Genomic DNA, 17,065 nt, shown 5'->3' with positions numbered 1-17,065 from the left:
GTTCAAGTTTTGACCTCCACATTGTGTGCCTCAGCATGTAGCCATGTTTATATGGCGTTGCATTGTTCTCTGGGAGGCTCTGATGTAAAGGCACACATTGGAGAGTCTGTGTCAGCATTGAAAACCTTATGATAAGCAGTCCGTTATTTAAGCTTGAATCGTGTGCAATTACTCGTGTTTATTAACTTCATTAGGGCTAACAGACCAACCCTATACTTGTTGACCTCCCCTGAATTCAGGGAGATTGTTAGGTACTTTAAAAAAGGCTTGGGACACAAACTCATGACACAGATTTGTGTCTAGTCAAATTAAAATGGTGAGTGACTCTGTAAGCAAAGCAAAAAAAGGTTAAAAAAACATGGAAGGAGATCTGGGCTCCCTTGTAAAAAAAACTATAGCTTGGATCCCTGGGCTACTCCTGACAATTCCCTGGTTCAGAATACGTTCTAGGGGCACTTACTCCCCTTTTCTGTCTGGTCCTCGGTACCATATGGCACAGCATGCCAGGAAGTGTTACTAATATAGCCCAAACAAGGCACACCCAACCCAAGAGTTCTGTAGAAAGGAAGACTGACCAGGAGAGAAGGATGTAATAACTAGTATGTGAGATGCAGAGGCTTTGACTTGCACTAGCCAGGGACAGTTAATCTGATTCATGATGCAGTGGGAAAGGAGGGAGGGGCTGATGCGGACCTGATGCAGTATGTGTGCAAAACACTTCAGTAATTCCAGTGGCCTCAACCAGGTGTGGGAACCTTTTGCCCTCCAGATGTTGCTGAACTTCAACTACTATGAGCCCAGCAAGCATGGTCAGTGTCCAGGGATGATGGGAATTGTAGTTCAGCAAAACCTGGAGGGCCCAAAATTCCCCGTACCTGGCCTAGATCCAGTGACTTCCAAGATCCTATATGAATGCTGAGACTGGTATAAATCAAAACAGGAAGTGTTCCTTTATGTAGTATATTTGTAAAAACCAAAATGTTGAGATACTGAAAATTAAAAACCTGTCTGAATAGTTTATTTTGAACCCGCATTCACTGAAATCTGGGTATCTACCCTCTCGGTCTCTCTACTGCTCCTTTTCTCTTCTGGTTTTTTGTCACACGTACTTTCCTCTACAAATCTGGGAATCCTTGCTCTGTACTTAGTACTGCATAGATATGATCTACGTTTGAGTTTTCTTGCTAATACCTACGTGTATTAGAATGTAGATAAATCCAAAGAAGTATGAAGAGGGTGGGGGATTTAAAGGAAAGAAGCAATGGGCAAGAATGGGAATGGTGAACCCATTCCTTTCCTGTTTTCTTCCCCAGTCCCCAAACTTCCTCCCCTATCTCCCCCACCCTTTGTAAGGGATTAGTTCTGATCTTGGAACTGGCCAAGAGAAAAGCATTTGGGGAAGGGATTTTTATTGGGGAGGCATGGAAAGAGTTGCCTCAAAGTATCTTGAGCACCAATATGAAACAATTTGAGATCCTGGACTAGACTCCCGCCCTGTGGGTGAAACTACAGTACATTTTAGGCAGCTATTAAAACTTGAGAGTTAGAAGGTAGACTCAAGCCTAGTTTATTGCAACCTTCATACTCTATTGGTAACTTCTTCTCAATCTAAATTAGGTACATCCTTAAAATCTCATTTTCTCCTTCTTGTAGATGTCAAGTATAAGTCCAGTTCAACACTTACCTTCTTTTACAAAAAGATGGGGGGAGATGAAGACAACACAGACCAACATTTTATTTAGCACAGCATAATACTTGTAATGCTTGTTCAGTTTGTTCACATAGCATCAGGTGTTGTAAATGCTTAGGCTGTATAACAGTGTCTGCTATGCATAATTAAATTTCTGTTATAAAAATATAAAAGCCGCTTAGCACTGGCAGGAGAATTACCAGGCTTTACACTTGGAATGGTAATAATTCCTTCTGATGAGTACTTATGCATCTCCTGTTGTCTACTGTTAATCAGCGCATGTCGTGCATTTCCAGAGTAGACATCCTAGGGTTCTTTTTTTTACTGGCATTTTGGATGTGTGTGTTTTGAAACAAGGCATACAGAGAAATATGTTAACGGTGTTGTCATTGCATTCACAGGATATTTTTGTGCAGAATAGTGCTTTGCTAGTGGTTTTATTTGTTAGAAACAAAAAAAGTTAAGCTGTAAATTACAACTTGTGTCTTGGGGATGGGGGGGGGAAACTCCAGTAAATTGATATATAACTCTGCAGAAGTCTACCAATTGCTTTTTAATTGGTATTATAGACTGTGGTCTGAAATCAGGATGTTTTATTCTCCTATGTGTGAATATGCAGTATGAAGTTTCTCTAATTGATTCGCTTTGCCCATTCCATTTGATGTATCATTTTTCACAATATTTCATAATTTGTGCTCATTTCTAATGAACAGAGTCGTTAGGACAGGCATGTCTAAGTACAACTGACAGCTAACATTAGGTGCCAGATGCAGTTTATAAAGCTATGTAGAATGTAGAGAACAGTTTAAATAAATTAGCACCTGTACATTAGTCTCACTTGCTGGTAATTTATAAGCGAATCAGTAGAGATGACATTTAGGTAAGTCATTGATCAAGTTAACAGCTGCATACCCGCTGCCCAGCTGGGATACCTAATTAATAGAGATTGCAGTCCTGACCTACTGCTTTTCCCTGGGTTGAGAATGTAATCCTTTTATTTTTTAATTTCATTTTTAATGTATGTTATAAACACTTTTTTGAACAGTTGGGTGACTTAACATCTAAGCATTCAAAAAGATAGCCAAAACAGTACCCAAACCTGCTTAGGTTGGTATTGTATTATCCACTAAATGCAGTCACAACATCCTGTTACTTATTTCTGAACTCTGTTCAAGACGGCTTCCTTATTCAAAGCTTGATAAAGAAAACTGAGAGCTGTTTGTATATTGAATTAATATGTGAGCACTAAAGATCTTTGTGGGAGGAGTAGGCCAAAGTTCTTGATTGATACTGATGTGCAGACTACTTGTCTAATGCTTAAATGTAAAACAAATGTTTGAAGAAACTAGCTTCATTGAATGCCTTTTTCCAAGAGGTAATGGGAGCATGGTCCTCTCTTACAAAGAATTTTGTTGCCTAGAGCATATTTATTTAAAGGAATAAAAGGTGTAGGGAAGGCTTCCCCTGCTCCAAAAGAATATATCATTTTGTTTGTTGTAAGTTTGCCAATGGTGTGGGTTTATGACATCTTAATTTTTATTGCCAGAATATGAAGTTGCTGTATGCTGAGTTTGAACAGAGTTAGAAGAGAGTTGGAGATGTCATGAAGCCTAATTTCTAAACTTGTCTTTCAGAAGAGAATCAAACTTTATCTGAGAGAATCCTATGAAAACAGGAAAATATTTTATATTGTTGGGTATTGTCTATAAATTTGGGTGGTAATGTAATTTCATTTTTTTTAATACCCAGTTCTAAATAAAAATACTGTGGTTCATAACAATACATACTCAGTTATCTAGAAGCAGAACATCCTATCTAGTTTGTATTTGAATGGGAATCATGAGTATTCATCTTGGTGATATTTTCTTGAAGGCAAAGTATATATTTTCTTTTCATGTGAAGCTATCGTTCCTGCTTATGTCAGTTTCCTTCAAGATCTGTTTGAAGATGTCATTACAGATGACTTTAAAAAAAAGTGCCAGAGTCTACATTAAGTTTATTCTGACCCATTAATGAAGAATAAAAGTTTTTGTGCAATATGGGTCCTGAATGTATGAGAGCATATTTTTTCACTCTCTTCCTCCCACCCCTACACACTGCAGAAGCTTTAGCCCACCTATTCAGCTTCCTTTTTAGCTCTTATTCATTCATCTTATTAACGCATATATAGGTCTATTTCTTGAGATCCATTTCAGTTGAATGTTCAACTTAGCATAAGCAGCGGTCTCTCCATACCCATTGTTTGAATATAAAGAATAACTATAAATGAACATATTTTATAAAACAAATCCAACACAAATTAGACAAGTACATATTAATAACTTGACAATAAAATAATGTTGGGTTACTTAGAATTCTATAGCCCACCTTCCTCTTCAGCCTTAAGATAAACTCTGCACATTTATCCAAAGAAGATACAGACAAGTAAAAAACAATCAGCTTGATCAAAACTGAGATACAATGTTGTTATCGTAGTGTATGAATGTGAATGAATATATTTGCAAACCTTTTTTTAAAAAAAGTGACTAGTGTTGAATAAATATTCATTAAAAATTTGGTAAATTACATTTTTAACACCACACCTACCATTATTTGCTTGATCTTTTCTTTAGTTTCTTTGGTTGTTTGCATAGAATTCCTTTTCTTTAAAGTCTCACTTAAAAAAAAACAAAGCAACTATTTGATGTAGAATAAATGAGATGCTAGTCATCATGAGTTTTAGTTTCCTTTCTACCTAAGGAATAAGCCTAAGGTGTATTTATAGAGTGATAGTGTATGTTGGTCGGTTTGCTAGGCAACAGTGTAGTAGTCGCAGTTTAATGAAAAATGTTAGGCATGTGTATGCTACTGAAGTTTCAGCCTCGAAGTTTAGCACAGCATATTTATCTCTTTTAGGATCCCAAGATGCTTAGAGAAATCTGATGGTTAGAGAGATTTATCTTGTATTCATACTGAACCACCTTTTTAAAAACAATAGCAACACAAAGCCTTCCTTTTTGCTTGCACTTGTGTGCCAGAGTTTCATCCAACATTAGGATCTTGTGCTGCATCAAAGATCACATCTGAAGTTGCCCTGAGTTGGGGAGGTGGGTGTGGTGAGCTGCTTCTATAAAGCATGGGCTTCATATACAGATAACAACACACAATCCTTTGAATTAGGGCTGCTGTGGTTTTAGCCATTTTAAAGTTTTTTTGTTTTGTTTTTTAGATTTATGGTCTGACGGGACCTAATGCAGTACCTATGCTGAAGCTAAGCATGGTCAGTGGCTGCATTACTAAGGAGCCCTACGTACATACCACCTTGGGTTTCATGGAAAGAAGACAAGATATAAAATACATTAAAACACTAGAATTTTCATTAAAAGCTTCACTATGAGAAAATAGGAACACGATCTGCATAACAGTAATAGTGTTATATCTTCAGGATCCTAATAGTACTAATTGAAGGAGAGTTGATGTTGGCACTGGCTACAGCAAGGTTTCTCATGCAGGCATTGCACAGTATGGTTGCCTTTAGTTCGCTGTCCATAGGAGAGCCACATATTTGTGCTCAAGTAGCCCCTTATAGGGTGGGTGTGAGATGCGTCAGCAGTTGGATCTTCCTGTGCTATCAGTCTAGATGAATAGGAGTGCCTTGTATAAATATATTCCACTTGTTATCCCAAATCCTCTGAGTATTATTTTGAGCTTGCATCCACAAATACAAATTTTTGCTAGAAAGTTTTGCTATTGTCATTCTTTGAATAGAAATGTTATTGGAAGTTTCTTATTCAAAGAGCATGCTTCCATGAGTCCATTGTAGCCATTTGGTTTCGGTTCAGATTTTCAAGGAGTGGCCTAGTGCATAGCTTACCATTTACCAATATGGGCATGCTACCAAGCACAAAGCAGGGCCTGGAAAAATCTTAACTTATGCAGAGTACTTGTAGTTTGTGCCCATCACTGGCTTAAGAACATAAGAAGAGCCTGCTGGATCAGGCCAGTGGCCCATCTAGTCCAGCATCCTGTTCTCACAGTGGCCAACCAGGTGACTGGGGGAAGCCCACAAGCAGGACCCGAGTGCAAGAACACTCTCCCCTCCTGAGGCTTCCAGCAACTGGTTTTCAGAAGCATGCTGCCTCTGACTAGGGTGGCACAGCACAGCCATCACAGCTAGTAGCTATTGATAGCCCTGTCCTCCATGAATTTGTCTAATCTTCTTTTAAAGCCATCCAAGCTGGTGGCCATTACTGCATCTTGTGGGAGCAAATTCCATAGTTTAACTATGCGCTGAGTAAAGAAGTACTTCCTTTTGTCTGTCCTGAATCTTCCAACATTCAGCTTCTTTGAATGTCCACGAGTTCTAGTATTATGAGAGAGGGAGAAGAACTTTTCTCTATCCACTTTCTCAATGCCATGCATAATTTTATACACTTCTATCATGTCTCCTCTGACCCGCCTTTTCTCTAAACTAAAAAGCCCCAAATGCTGCAACCTTTCCTCGTAAGGGAGTCGCTCCATCCCCTTGATCATTCTGGTTGCCCTCTTCTGAACCTTTTCCAACTCTATAATATCCTTTTTGAGATGAGGCGACCAGAACTGTACACAGTATTCCAAATGCGGCCGCACCATAGATTTATAGAACGGCATTATGATATCGGCTGTTTTATTTTCAATACCTTTCCTAATTATCGCTAGCATGGAATTTGCCTTTTTCACAGCTGCCGCACACTGGGTCGACATTTTCATCGTGCTGTCCACTACAACCCCGAGGTCTCTCTCCTGGTCGGTCACCGCCAGTTCAGACCCCATGAGCGTATATGTGAAATTAAGATTTTTTGCTCCAATATGCATAATTTTACACTTGTTTATATTGAATTGCATTTGCCATTTTTCTGCCCATTCACTCAGTTTGGAGAGGTCTTTTTGGAGCTCTTCGCAATCCCTTTTTGTTTTAACAACCCTGAACAATTTAGTGTCATCAGCAAACTTGGCCACTTCACAGCTCACTCCTAATTCTAGGTCATTAATGAACAAGTTGAAAAGTACAGGTCCCAATACCGATCCTTGAGGGACTCCACTTTCTACAGCCCTCCATTGGGAGAACTGTCCGTTTATTCCTACTCTCTGCTTTCTGCTTCTTAACCAAGTTAAGTTAGTCTTGCTTCTACCTCTTTATCATGGACATAGACAATATTCTGTTCTGCTTTAATTATAGATATGTAGCAGTCAGGCAGAAGCTGGCATAGAAGAGACAACTTAATAAGTATACACAGTTGGTTCCAGCATTCCATAATATATTCTTTTGATATGTTACTTTATATGGTGTTTAATATCCGTTGGCTCGCAGCGGGTTTTTCTATTGTCATTATAATTAATTCCTATTTGTTCACAAATGGATGTTCACCTACTCTATATATGTACAATATCCCCATTGACTAACAAATGGGAATTCATCAAGTCACTCAGAGAATCAAAATACCATTCCAGAAAATCAAGTTAATCCTTTTTGTTTGCTGCTGAATTCTCAGAATTTCTGTTTGGAATGCCAATAGGATATTAATAAAGTAATAGGTGAGGTCTTTATACATTCTACGCATATTAAGTGGGTTGATAGCATTGACAAACCAATCTGTGTCCACAGAAAGTACTATCAGTGTGTAATAATCTTGAGTTAATCTAACCAGCAATACAACACAATTCTTCAGAGAGGAAAATATTAACTGCAGACTTTATAGACTTTTTCTGGTCAGTGTGGTCCAGTTTTGCTTGCGCTAGTATTTCTTGACATAACAGTTGAAGGTTCAAAATAATAATGAATTTTACATAATTTTATATAACCTCTATACTATGCCATATTATATAACTGTAAAATTATTAATGAGATGCAGCATATAACCTCATGTCATACTGGATGTCTTTCTACTACCTCTACCTAAACCCATTTAGCCCAACTTGGAGCTTCATGCATTCAGCTGACGTTGGGGTTCAGAGCTCTCGTGTTTTCTTGTTTCCTACAAAGTTGGGAATAGTTAAAATGTACATATGATGGTACCCCCAGCCTGAACTGAATGGGAAAATTTATGCATATGCTGTGCATCAGATCTTGTACACACTCAAGGTGTCACAGAGTTGGGGCTATTTCCTTAGAAGTTTGGTCTCAGTGGGTTGGATCTAAGTAGCCTATGGGTGGAACTCAGTGGCAAAAATCACCTTCCCCTCTTCCTGCAGTGGAAGCTTTCAGTGAATCTGTCTGTCTGCCGTGAAAAGAGGATGCCATTCCTATCCACAGAAGGGTTTCTGCATCCAAACTAGTGAAATCGGAGGGACTTATTTCCCTGGAAGCTTACTTATGATCTGTATGTCTCAACGAGCTTTAATCTTTGTCCTTTTCCCTAAACGTCTGGAATGAACTGTTCTTGAAAGCTTGTAAGCCTTCATGCCCAATTATCCTTTCTGCTGTTTTCCTCAGTTTAAGAGATCCTTGGACATTCTTACCTGTTGCTGTACATAACATTGTCTTGAGGGTCAAACTGCAACATTGAACAAGAAACATATGGTGGTTCATGGAAATGCTGAGGCAACTTGGTTCAGTTGTAATAGAAAAGATTAGCCAAAATCCAAAGATGTCTGTGTCTACCTGAAAAGCACTTCCACACTGGGTATGGGGGACTGCCAATTTTATTTTTTCCAATAAGTGTTTTAGCTCAAAACTCAGTGGGGTATATTTTCTTTCAAAGAACCGTGATATTAACTCTTTGTCATGATTCCTTGCCATTTTTACATGGCTTCACCCTTTCTGCTTATTTTGCAGTGTTGAGTTAGGTTGGTTCTTGGAAGCAAATGTTAATGATAATACCACTGTTATAGCAGCAAATAAAAGCTGAGTTTAAATTGATGTCTTCCAAGATGATGACAGGAGATGGCAGCAGCCAATAAGAGCATATCAGTGCCAGTTATTTTGACTGGCTGGAAATTGCATGATAATGCACTGAAGCTTTAGAGGAAGCTGCTGCTTACGTCAAGGATGATGATAGGACACCTTTACCTCTCTGGAAGCATAGGCCAAAGCAAGATAAGCTGGCCTGGCAAATGCGTCAGCTGGCTGTTGGTCAAAGGCGGTCTACTCTTTTCTCTGACATTCCAAAGCAATGGAGGAGATTTGGTTACATGTGTTCTCTAGGAGGGTGGTGTATGAATTTAGCCTTGACATTTAATATTGCTTGATTTGATAAATGGGAGGCAGATTTATGTAGATGACTGAAAGGAGATCATGATCTACTGATCTAGTGATCTGCAGCAGATCGACAAAGATTTCTGTCTCCCAATAGCTGAACAATAGCAAGAGCAAAAGGGGTGCTTTCTGACCAAAGTAAGACTGCTGAAAAAAAGAAAGCTTAGAGGGAAATCATGAGTGAATTTCTGTGTGAATGGACTGTGAGCTTAGTTCTGGGATTCGGCATATACTCAGAGGCCCTCTATGTCAGTCTATTTCCCTTCCGCACCACTATTTTTCACCTATCTCCAGTTGGTGGCCTTTGGTGGACCTTGGAGATCTAGTAAAAAGAAAGATAAAAGGTAGATCCCACAAGCATGAAGTCTACCATCCCTGCCCTAGATTTCCTGAGACGTAGATCTAATTCATATGCTATCATCATCTATAAAGTTATTTAACTAAGCCTTATTTCTCTCTGTTTTCAGAAAGCTATTACTTATCTCTTTCCTTCTGGTCTATTTGAGAAAAAAGCCAGGCCCGTAATGAAGGTAAGAAAATAATTCAGTGCTGTAGATATAAAGACAGAGTTTGTTTTGATAGTGATAACCTTTTTCTGTTTTCTATATTTTTAAACAGCATCCTGATGAAATATTTCCAAAGCAAAAAGGTATGTGGAGATAGGTGGCTTGTGTGTGTCTGTGTGAAAGCATTTAAGTTGTTGTTGTATCGATCCACATCTACACAAATGGCTGAGATACAAAGAGCTGCTATATGTGCATTCAAAGTTTTGCCATGCTCGCTGGGATTTTTTGATACTTTTTTCCAGTAAGAAGTAAAAATGCCAATGTCACTTCACAGACCGTTCTGAAAATCTCTGTTTCAGAAGTGACTTGCTATGTGTCATTGGAACTGGGGATCCACTCCAAAAAAGCAAACAAAAACAAAAGCCCTATTCCCCTTGGGTATGCAGAACAATTACTGGGTTCTCTGGATCCTAGGCCATTTCTGTATAATGCCCTTCTTTTTATGTAGCTGCTCTTTTTACCTTCCTGTGGTTATTCCTTAATCAGCCAGAGATAATGAAATTTACTAGTTGCGATTAAAAAATAATATCAAAATGATGGAATTTTACAACTTCTTACCTTGCAAGTGTTGGTTAAAACTTTCTGCAGTCTCCAGTGACAGCTGTTTATATCTTATCCTTAAGATTCACAAATTTTGGTCCTTAAATACCATGGAATCGTAGACTGAGGGAGACTATATGTTTTAAAAAGAGTTGGCAATATCTACACATTATTTTGTAGTGGTATAGATTTTTATTGTGTAACTTGATAGCATGTTTGTTACGTTGACATGTTTTAAATTTAAAAATCAGTAAAAATATCTACACCCCCCCCCCAAAATTGGCTACACCATATTACCATTGTTACAACCTCATTCTGCTGGTATATCTTCTCTAGAGCTACACTTTTCATACCAGTTTCATCTTACTGGTTTATCATCTGCATGTTGTGTTATAATTCTGTGTGTAAATATGCATGGCGTCAACTTCAGGTTGCAGTTGAAAACATGAATACCTGAAAGTAATTCCTATTTAAATCAGCGGGGCAATTTTTGATTAAATGTGGCTAGTATTGGGCTGTATTATAGAAATAAGCATCTTTAGCTGAAAACAGAAAAAGACTGAGGTACTATATGCATTTTTAATATGCTAAATATTTCTATAACTGATTATTACTTCATTTCTGTGGCCACTAAGAACAGGCTAAGAGGTAATATGCTTAAAGTGAAGAACTGTTGGATATCAGACAGGATCATAAACTTAGAGTGGTTAAGCAGTGGGATAAATTATTAGTTGAGATTGTGGTGCCAACATTGCCTTGCAGAGAATATCCTGGTATTCTCTGGAACAGTATGGGGGGGGTGTTCTGAGTGCTGCAGGAGATATAATTAGTCCTGTTTAAAGAGGCAGATGGAGAGCTATAGTTTGTGTTTCTAGACTTTTATAATTATCATAATATTTGTTTCTGTGTTTCTTTTTGCTTAGCAATCCAATGGGGTGAAGACGGCCGTCCATTTCACTTTCTTTTTTACACTGGCAAGCAGTTCTATTATTCTTTAATGCATGTAAGTTATCTAGTGGCTTATTCCTAGTGGACCAAAATAAAATTACTTAATATATATAATATGTATACTTAAGTTACAATTTTCTGAGACAAAACTATTTATCAGATTAAAAAATGATTATATGCTCTGGTTTGTTTCTGTAATTATTAAACAGCTCTTGCTATTAAAGAAGTTTGGGTTATGATAAGTAAAATATCAACAACAAAAATTACCAGAGGTAAATTCATAATCCTATTTAAAATGTAAAGTATTCTTCAAACAAAGAAAAGTTGCAGAAGGTGATTCTGTCTAGAGGTTTCTTATAGAAGACCTTATTATATAATGTGTGAAGCAGGTTTACAACTTGAATTTACATTTAAGTGTAATAGCTTGACATTTCGGCACACAACAAATTTACTATACGCCAGTGCTGTGCTTGAGCTGGCAACTATCCTACCAGTTGGTGTGCGTTCCAGCAGACTTCACATTGCTTTCTTTAAAATATGGGCCATGAGAAAATGTAAGTAAGATGGTACAAAAGGAAAATCAAGGAGAGAGGGAAGAAAACAGAATCACACATAGAAAGAAGATGGAGCTTGAGAAAGAAGAATCCCTTATAGAAAAGGAAACCCAATTCCACAGACATTTTTATGTTAGCCAAGGTTAAATGGCAGAATGAAGAGCAGGAAACACTGTGGTGTGCTTCTTTTCGCCCATTCCCTAGAGAAAAGCAGCCAGTGTTAGGATATTTGGCCCCTGAAGTCAGATTCAGATGGCCATGAGTTATTGTCAAAGTTTACTTTGCGGCTTCGTAGACCCTGATGATGCAATCAAACAAAGAGTTACTACCCTTCTGCTTCCCCAGATTTCTAAGTGGCTGCAGAGCAATGGGCACACTAGCCGTAACCCTTTACTTGGCAGTTGCAGGCAACAGCCTCCCCATACTGTGCAGTTGCATTGTGGCTCTCAGTTGTCTAACTCTACTACGATACTGACTTGGTGGTGGTACAAATCTATGTGGATAACGTTGCAGCAACCCATATGACTTGAACATTTGTGTTAGTAGAAATCCTCAACCCTATTTTAGTCCCTACCTTGTTCTCTCTTGCTTTTTTTCCCTGCTGCCTTTGTTGATTTCATTTAATATATTACGTGGTCAGTGAGCACTGGGCTTATTTTCTGACTTTTTTTGTGTGCTAAGTTACAAGAAATGTAGCTGTACAAGTGTCCTACATCAGTGAAGTTTTAAGAAGAATGATAATCTGTGAATTTAGCAGACAAATGTAAACACCTTCCTTCACCAGATGATGAAGAAAATGACTCTTTTGAAGTGTGAGCATGGGATTAACACACTGCTGTATAATGTACAATGCTTGTATGAAATTTATCAACAGTTGGAGATATAGGTGGACAGATAAAAAGTCTCTTCACATACTGTCCAACACTGCACAGGAAGGTCCAGGGATGTTTGGAGGAAATATCTCGCCATGCCTGTTAACTATAATTGCTATGGATCAAACATCCATGTTTAGAAGCAGTATATCTTTCTAGCTCACCATTGGTGAATTTCTGGATAAGATGGAGCATTGGTCAATCCAGCAAGGCAATTCTTCAGTGAGCCATCCTTTCCCCCCCTAGAAACTATACTTAAAAATCTACTAAAGGAGGGGTGGCCAAGATGGTGCCCTTGATATAGTTGGACTACAACTCCTATCATCCCTGACCATTGACTGTGCAAGTTGTAACTGATGGGGATATCTGGAAGGTATCACATTGGCTACCCATGCACTAAAGAATCTCTGAACCTACTACTACAGAAGCAGCACATTTATAGTATTTGATGCATACTGTGCATTTGTAGATCTTGATTTACTGACTTTCTGGAAGACTCCAGTAGCATGAATTGTGTATTGAAGTTCAATTGTGGAAAATGAAATCCCCCTTTTCGTAAGCAGCATGGTGATACTGTCAAACTCGTTTCCCTTGTTATCTACTTCTGGTAGCATTTAGAGGACTTCCTCTATTGAAAAAACCATGGCTTTACTGTGCTTTTTAGAATTATCTGGTGTTTGTACTCTACACACCCAAAGGACAAAATCTCCACTTGTCAGGCACATTTATTTTTGTAGAGGGAGAAGAGAGGAATTATTTTTTCTTTTGGTTGACCTTGGGCAAATGAGCTTCTTGCCCTGGCAGAAATGAAATGAATGATAAATGTAGAGTGTGTCTTTGCTGAGTAATGGAGCTGCAGTGTAGGCTTTCCAGAGAGGTTTTCTCCTGCACAGCCTGAGGCAGCCTGAGGACCCCTACTGTTCATTTAAATAGGTATGTCAAATCTGCCTCGAAACGCTGCTGGTTTGATCTGTGGTAATATTTGTGAAAGTTCCATATGGACTTGAGCCCCCTGCAGTGCTAAGAAATAATGTACAACGCTTCATGGTGCAGACGCAAATTTTCTCTGAAAAGGGATGCAGCACTGCGTTTTAGCTGTCGGAGAGGATGATGGAGCTGACGCGCTAGGCCTGTCAACTTGTTACACGGATGGGTTGCACGCAGAGAGGCTGTGGAAAATCTGTGCCTTTTAGCTTTTCTACTTAATCACGGTTGTAGCATTGCCTTTAGACTGTATGCTACATTAATTCTCTTCCTGCCTTCTGCCTTTCATCCCAAGTTTCACGGAAAAAAGTAAAGCATGCAGGTCTTGTAGAGGAGCCTTATCAAGCAGCTGTCATCTGACAGGCCATTTGCATTTGTTTTGGCTGAAACAGAGCAAGCCAAGGGCAAGATGTTTTGTTGCATTCCATTGTAATGAAGAAATTAAAAAAATAATAAGACAAGGAGCACAACTTTATTTTTTAGCTATTGCTTGCCTTGTGAAAACAGCATGTAAGGTTTTCCTGAGACACAGAGTTCTCAAAGAATAGCTCTGTTGGCCCCTTGATTAAATCTTCCTGCACATGAAATCTGCACATGAAATTTGACAAACAGAAATGTAATTATTGTAGAATATTTGTAAATTTACTTAAGTAGTGTCAACGCATTTAGAAATGTCTTCATTAAAAATGATATAAATCATTTCATTAAACAGGATTTCCCTTACCTTTCACTAAGTAAATGTGAATTATGTGTACAGTGTTAAAGATGAGAAACATAGGCTACTAGAAATTCAAGAGATATGTGTGAAGTACCAAACTGTCACTTAAAAATTAAAAGTAAAATAATTTTATTTTATTGATTTTTCATGCACAGCCTTTTATAATTTGGAACATTATATAAAATTTTGCCTAAATGTGTCTTATTAATTTCCTTTCCTGCCGTATCTCATTTATTTATTTCAGCTGAGGCAACTACTGTATGCCATTTTTATGAGTAATGTGACACAATGGATAATCTTAGTCTCTCTTGTAGTGCCTATACTGACTGTCTTGTAAATTCTATTTTATATGTGGTTTACACGCTAAGGCTTATTACAATTAAGCATTTATATTCCCATTTTATCTGTTAAAAAGAGCTTTTGTTTTGGATATAAATGGTTTAATTTTGGTTCAAAAGGCTTTAGTTGCATACAATTCAACTGCATGCTGAAATGTCTTCATATTTAATTTCTTATATTAGTACTAGAAGACTTCAGAATATTATTCACATAACATCTCTTATGAGGTTGCATCACTAGCTTGTTTAAAATGGCATTAAAACCCCAAACATATAATTCACATATATACATATAATTATAAGTCCAGCTCTGTGTAACAAATTAGTGGATTTTTGACACTGTACACTACTTACTGATCCTAGACCACTAAAACAAAGTAAAAAAGCAGATCAAATATGTTCTCTAACAAGCAGTAAACATAGAATCTATGCCTAGTATTCTTGGATGATGGTTGTGTATAAACTCTGCCCATTCCCCGTCACCAGTACTCCTGAGGCTAGTGGCAAGAAAATTAGATCTGAAACGTATTGGAGATTATTATTATTATTATTATTTATTTCATTTCTAAACCGCCCATAGCTAATAGCTCTCTGGGCGGTGTACAAAACAAGATTAAAATACAATATTAGAATAAAATCAGTAACAAAAAGCAACAAAATTAAACTAAAACATTAAACATAAAAACATTGAACATTAAAATGCCTGGGAGTATAGCCAGGTCTTAACCTGGCGCCTAAAAGAAAGAACCGTAGGCGCCAGGCGTATCTCCTCCGGTAAGCTGTTCCACAGTTCGGGGGCCACCACAAAAAAGGCCCTAGATCTAGTAACAATCCTCCGGGCATCCTGGTGAGTTGGTACCCGGAGGAGGGCCTTAGATACTGAACGAAGTGAACGGGTAGGTTCATAGCGGGAGAGGCGTTCCACAAGGTATTGCGGTCCCACACCGTGTAAGGCTTTATAGGTCAAAACCAGCACCTTGAATCTGGCTCGGAAACAAATAGGTAGCCAGTGCAAGCGAGCCAGGACAGGTGTTATATGCGCGGACTGATTGGTCCTCGTCAACAACCTGGCTGCCGCATTTTGCACTAGCTGAAGTTTCCGAACAGTCTTCAAGGGCAGCCCAACGTAGAGCACATTACAGTAATCCAGTCTAGAAGTTACCAGAGCGTGAACAACTGAGGCGAGATCATCACTGTCCAGATAGGGGCGTAGTTGGGCTACTAAGCGAAGATGATAGAACGCATTCCGTGCCACCGAGGCCACTTGAGCCTCAAGCGACAAGGAAGGGTCAAAAAGGACCCCCAAACTACGAACCTGTTCCTTCAAGGGGAGTGTAACCCCATTGAGAACAGGAGAAACATCCACCATCTGGGCAGGGAAAGAGCTCACCAACAGTGTCTCAGTCTTGTCTGGATTGAGTTTCAGTTTATTAGCTCTCATCCTGTCCATTATCGCGGTCAGGCAACGGTTCAGCACATCAACAGCCTCACCTGAAGAAGGTGAAAAGGAGAAGTAGAGCTGCGTGTCATCAGCGTACTGATGGCAACGCACTCCAAAACTCCTGATGACCGCACCCAGAGGCTGCATGTAGATGTTAAAGAGCATAGGGGACAAAACCGACCCCTGAGGGACTCCACAATGGAGAGTCCAGGGTGTCGAGCAATGTTCCCCAAGCACTACCTTCTGGCGACGATCCGCTAAGTAGGAGCGGAGCCACTGCCAAGCAGTGCCCCCAACTCCCAACTCCGCGAGCCTCCCCAGAAGGATACCATGGTCGATGGTATCAAACGCCGCTGAGAGATCAAGGAGAATCAACAGAGTCACACTCCCCCTGTCCCTCTCCCGACAAAGGTCATCATACAGGGCGACCAAGGCTGTTTCAATGCCAAAACCGGACCTAAAACCGGATTGAAACGGATCCAGATAATCGGTTTCATCCAAGAGCGCCTGGATGTTGATACTTTTCTCTGTTCTTTCAGGATATATTTCAAAGATCCAGTAGCTTGCTCTTAACTTATTATTCAGCAGCAGCTTTGTTTAAAACTGTCTTGTTAATCATCTTGTTCAGATCAAAGATGCAGTCCTCCTGTTCTATGACAATATATATATGGCTCCCAATTATAGAATCTACTGTATAATAGCTACATTTGTAAGGGATATTGGCATGTATATTTATGACTTTTCTGTTGCCTTTAGAAACTGTTATTTTTTATTTTTTTATTTTTATTAATTTCAAAAATACACAATACATAATAGTTGCATATTATCAAGGGTGTTTGCATTGTATGCACTATAGGATGTAAGTCTGGTGCACAACCTGACTCTTTTTAAAAGTTTGCAGTCATTTCATTCAGAGAAAACTGAAAATGTTCAGGCACAGTAAGCTGAAGACTGAAAAGAAAATGAATATTTGGGGGGGGGAAACCCCAAAAAACATATTTGAAGTGTACAAATGCCCAAAAGTTTAGTTCTGAACAAACTATGAGAAAACTACAAAATAAATCCCAAGTGCAGATAGCAGTTGGTTCACTGCATTGCTGCAAATGGGAAACAACAACCATGCAGTTAAAACCATCATGGCATAAATGGCCATGTAATCCCACCCTGTGTAGCTTTTGAACCCACTGTAAGTCCAGCTAAC

At 38.8% G+C, this 17,065-nt stretch overlaps 1 protein-coding gene across 2 annotated transcripts in view; it reads left to right on the top strand.

Annotated features, from left to right (window-relative positions):
* The window catches only part of MRPS9 (mitochondrial ribosomal protein S9), a 56,045-nt gene that overhangs the window by 17,024 nt on the left and 21,956 nt on the right, over nucleotides 1-17,065 (top strand). For both annotated transcript variants that reach the window (XM_061626792.1, XM_061626791.1), the window contains exons 3-5: nucleotides 9,371-9,433; nucleotides 9,522-9,552; nucleotides 10,933-11,012. In XM_061626792.1, coding sequence (XP_061482776.1) covers nucleotides 9,371-9,433; nucleotides 9,522-9,552; nucleotides 10,933-11,012 — 174 coding nt within the window. The remainder of the gene's footprint in view (nucleotides 1-9,370; nucleotides 9,434-9,521; nucleotides 9,553-10,932; nucleotides 11,013-17,065) is intronic.

The sequence above is a fragment of the Rhineura floridana genome, chromosome 5 (assembly GCF_030035675.1).
Source record: "Rhineura floridana isolate rRhiFlo1 chromosome 5, rRhiFlo1.hap2, whole genome shotgun sequence".
NCBI classification, from domain to species: Eukaryota; Metazoa; Chordata; class Lepidosauria; order Squamata; family Rhineuridae; genus Rhineura; species Rhineura floridana.
The sequence above is the reverse complement of the archived record's forward strand: the minus strand, read 5'-3'. Positions and strand labels throughout refer to the sequence as shown.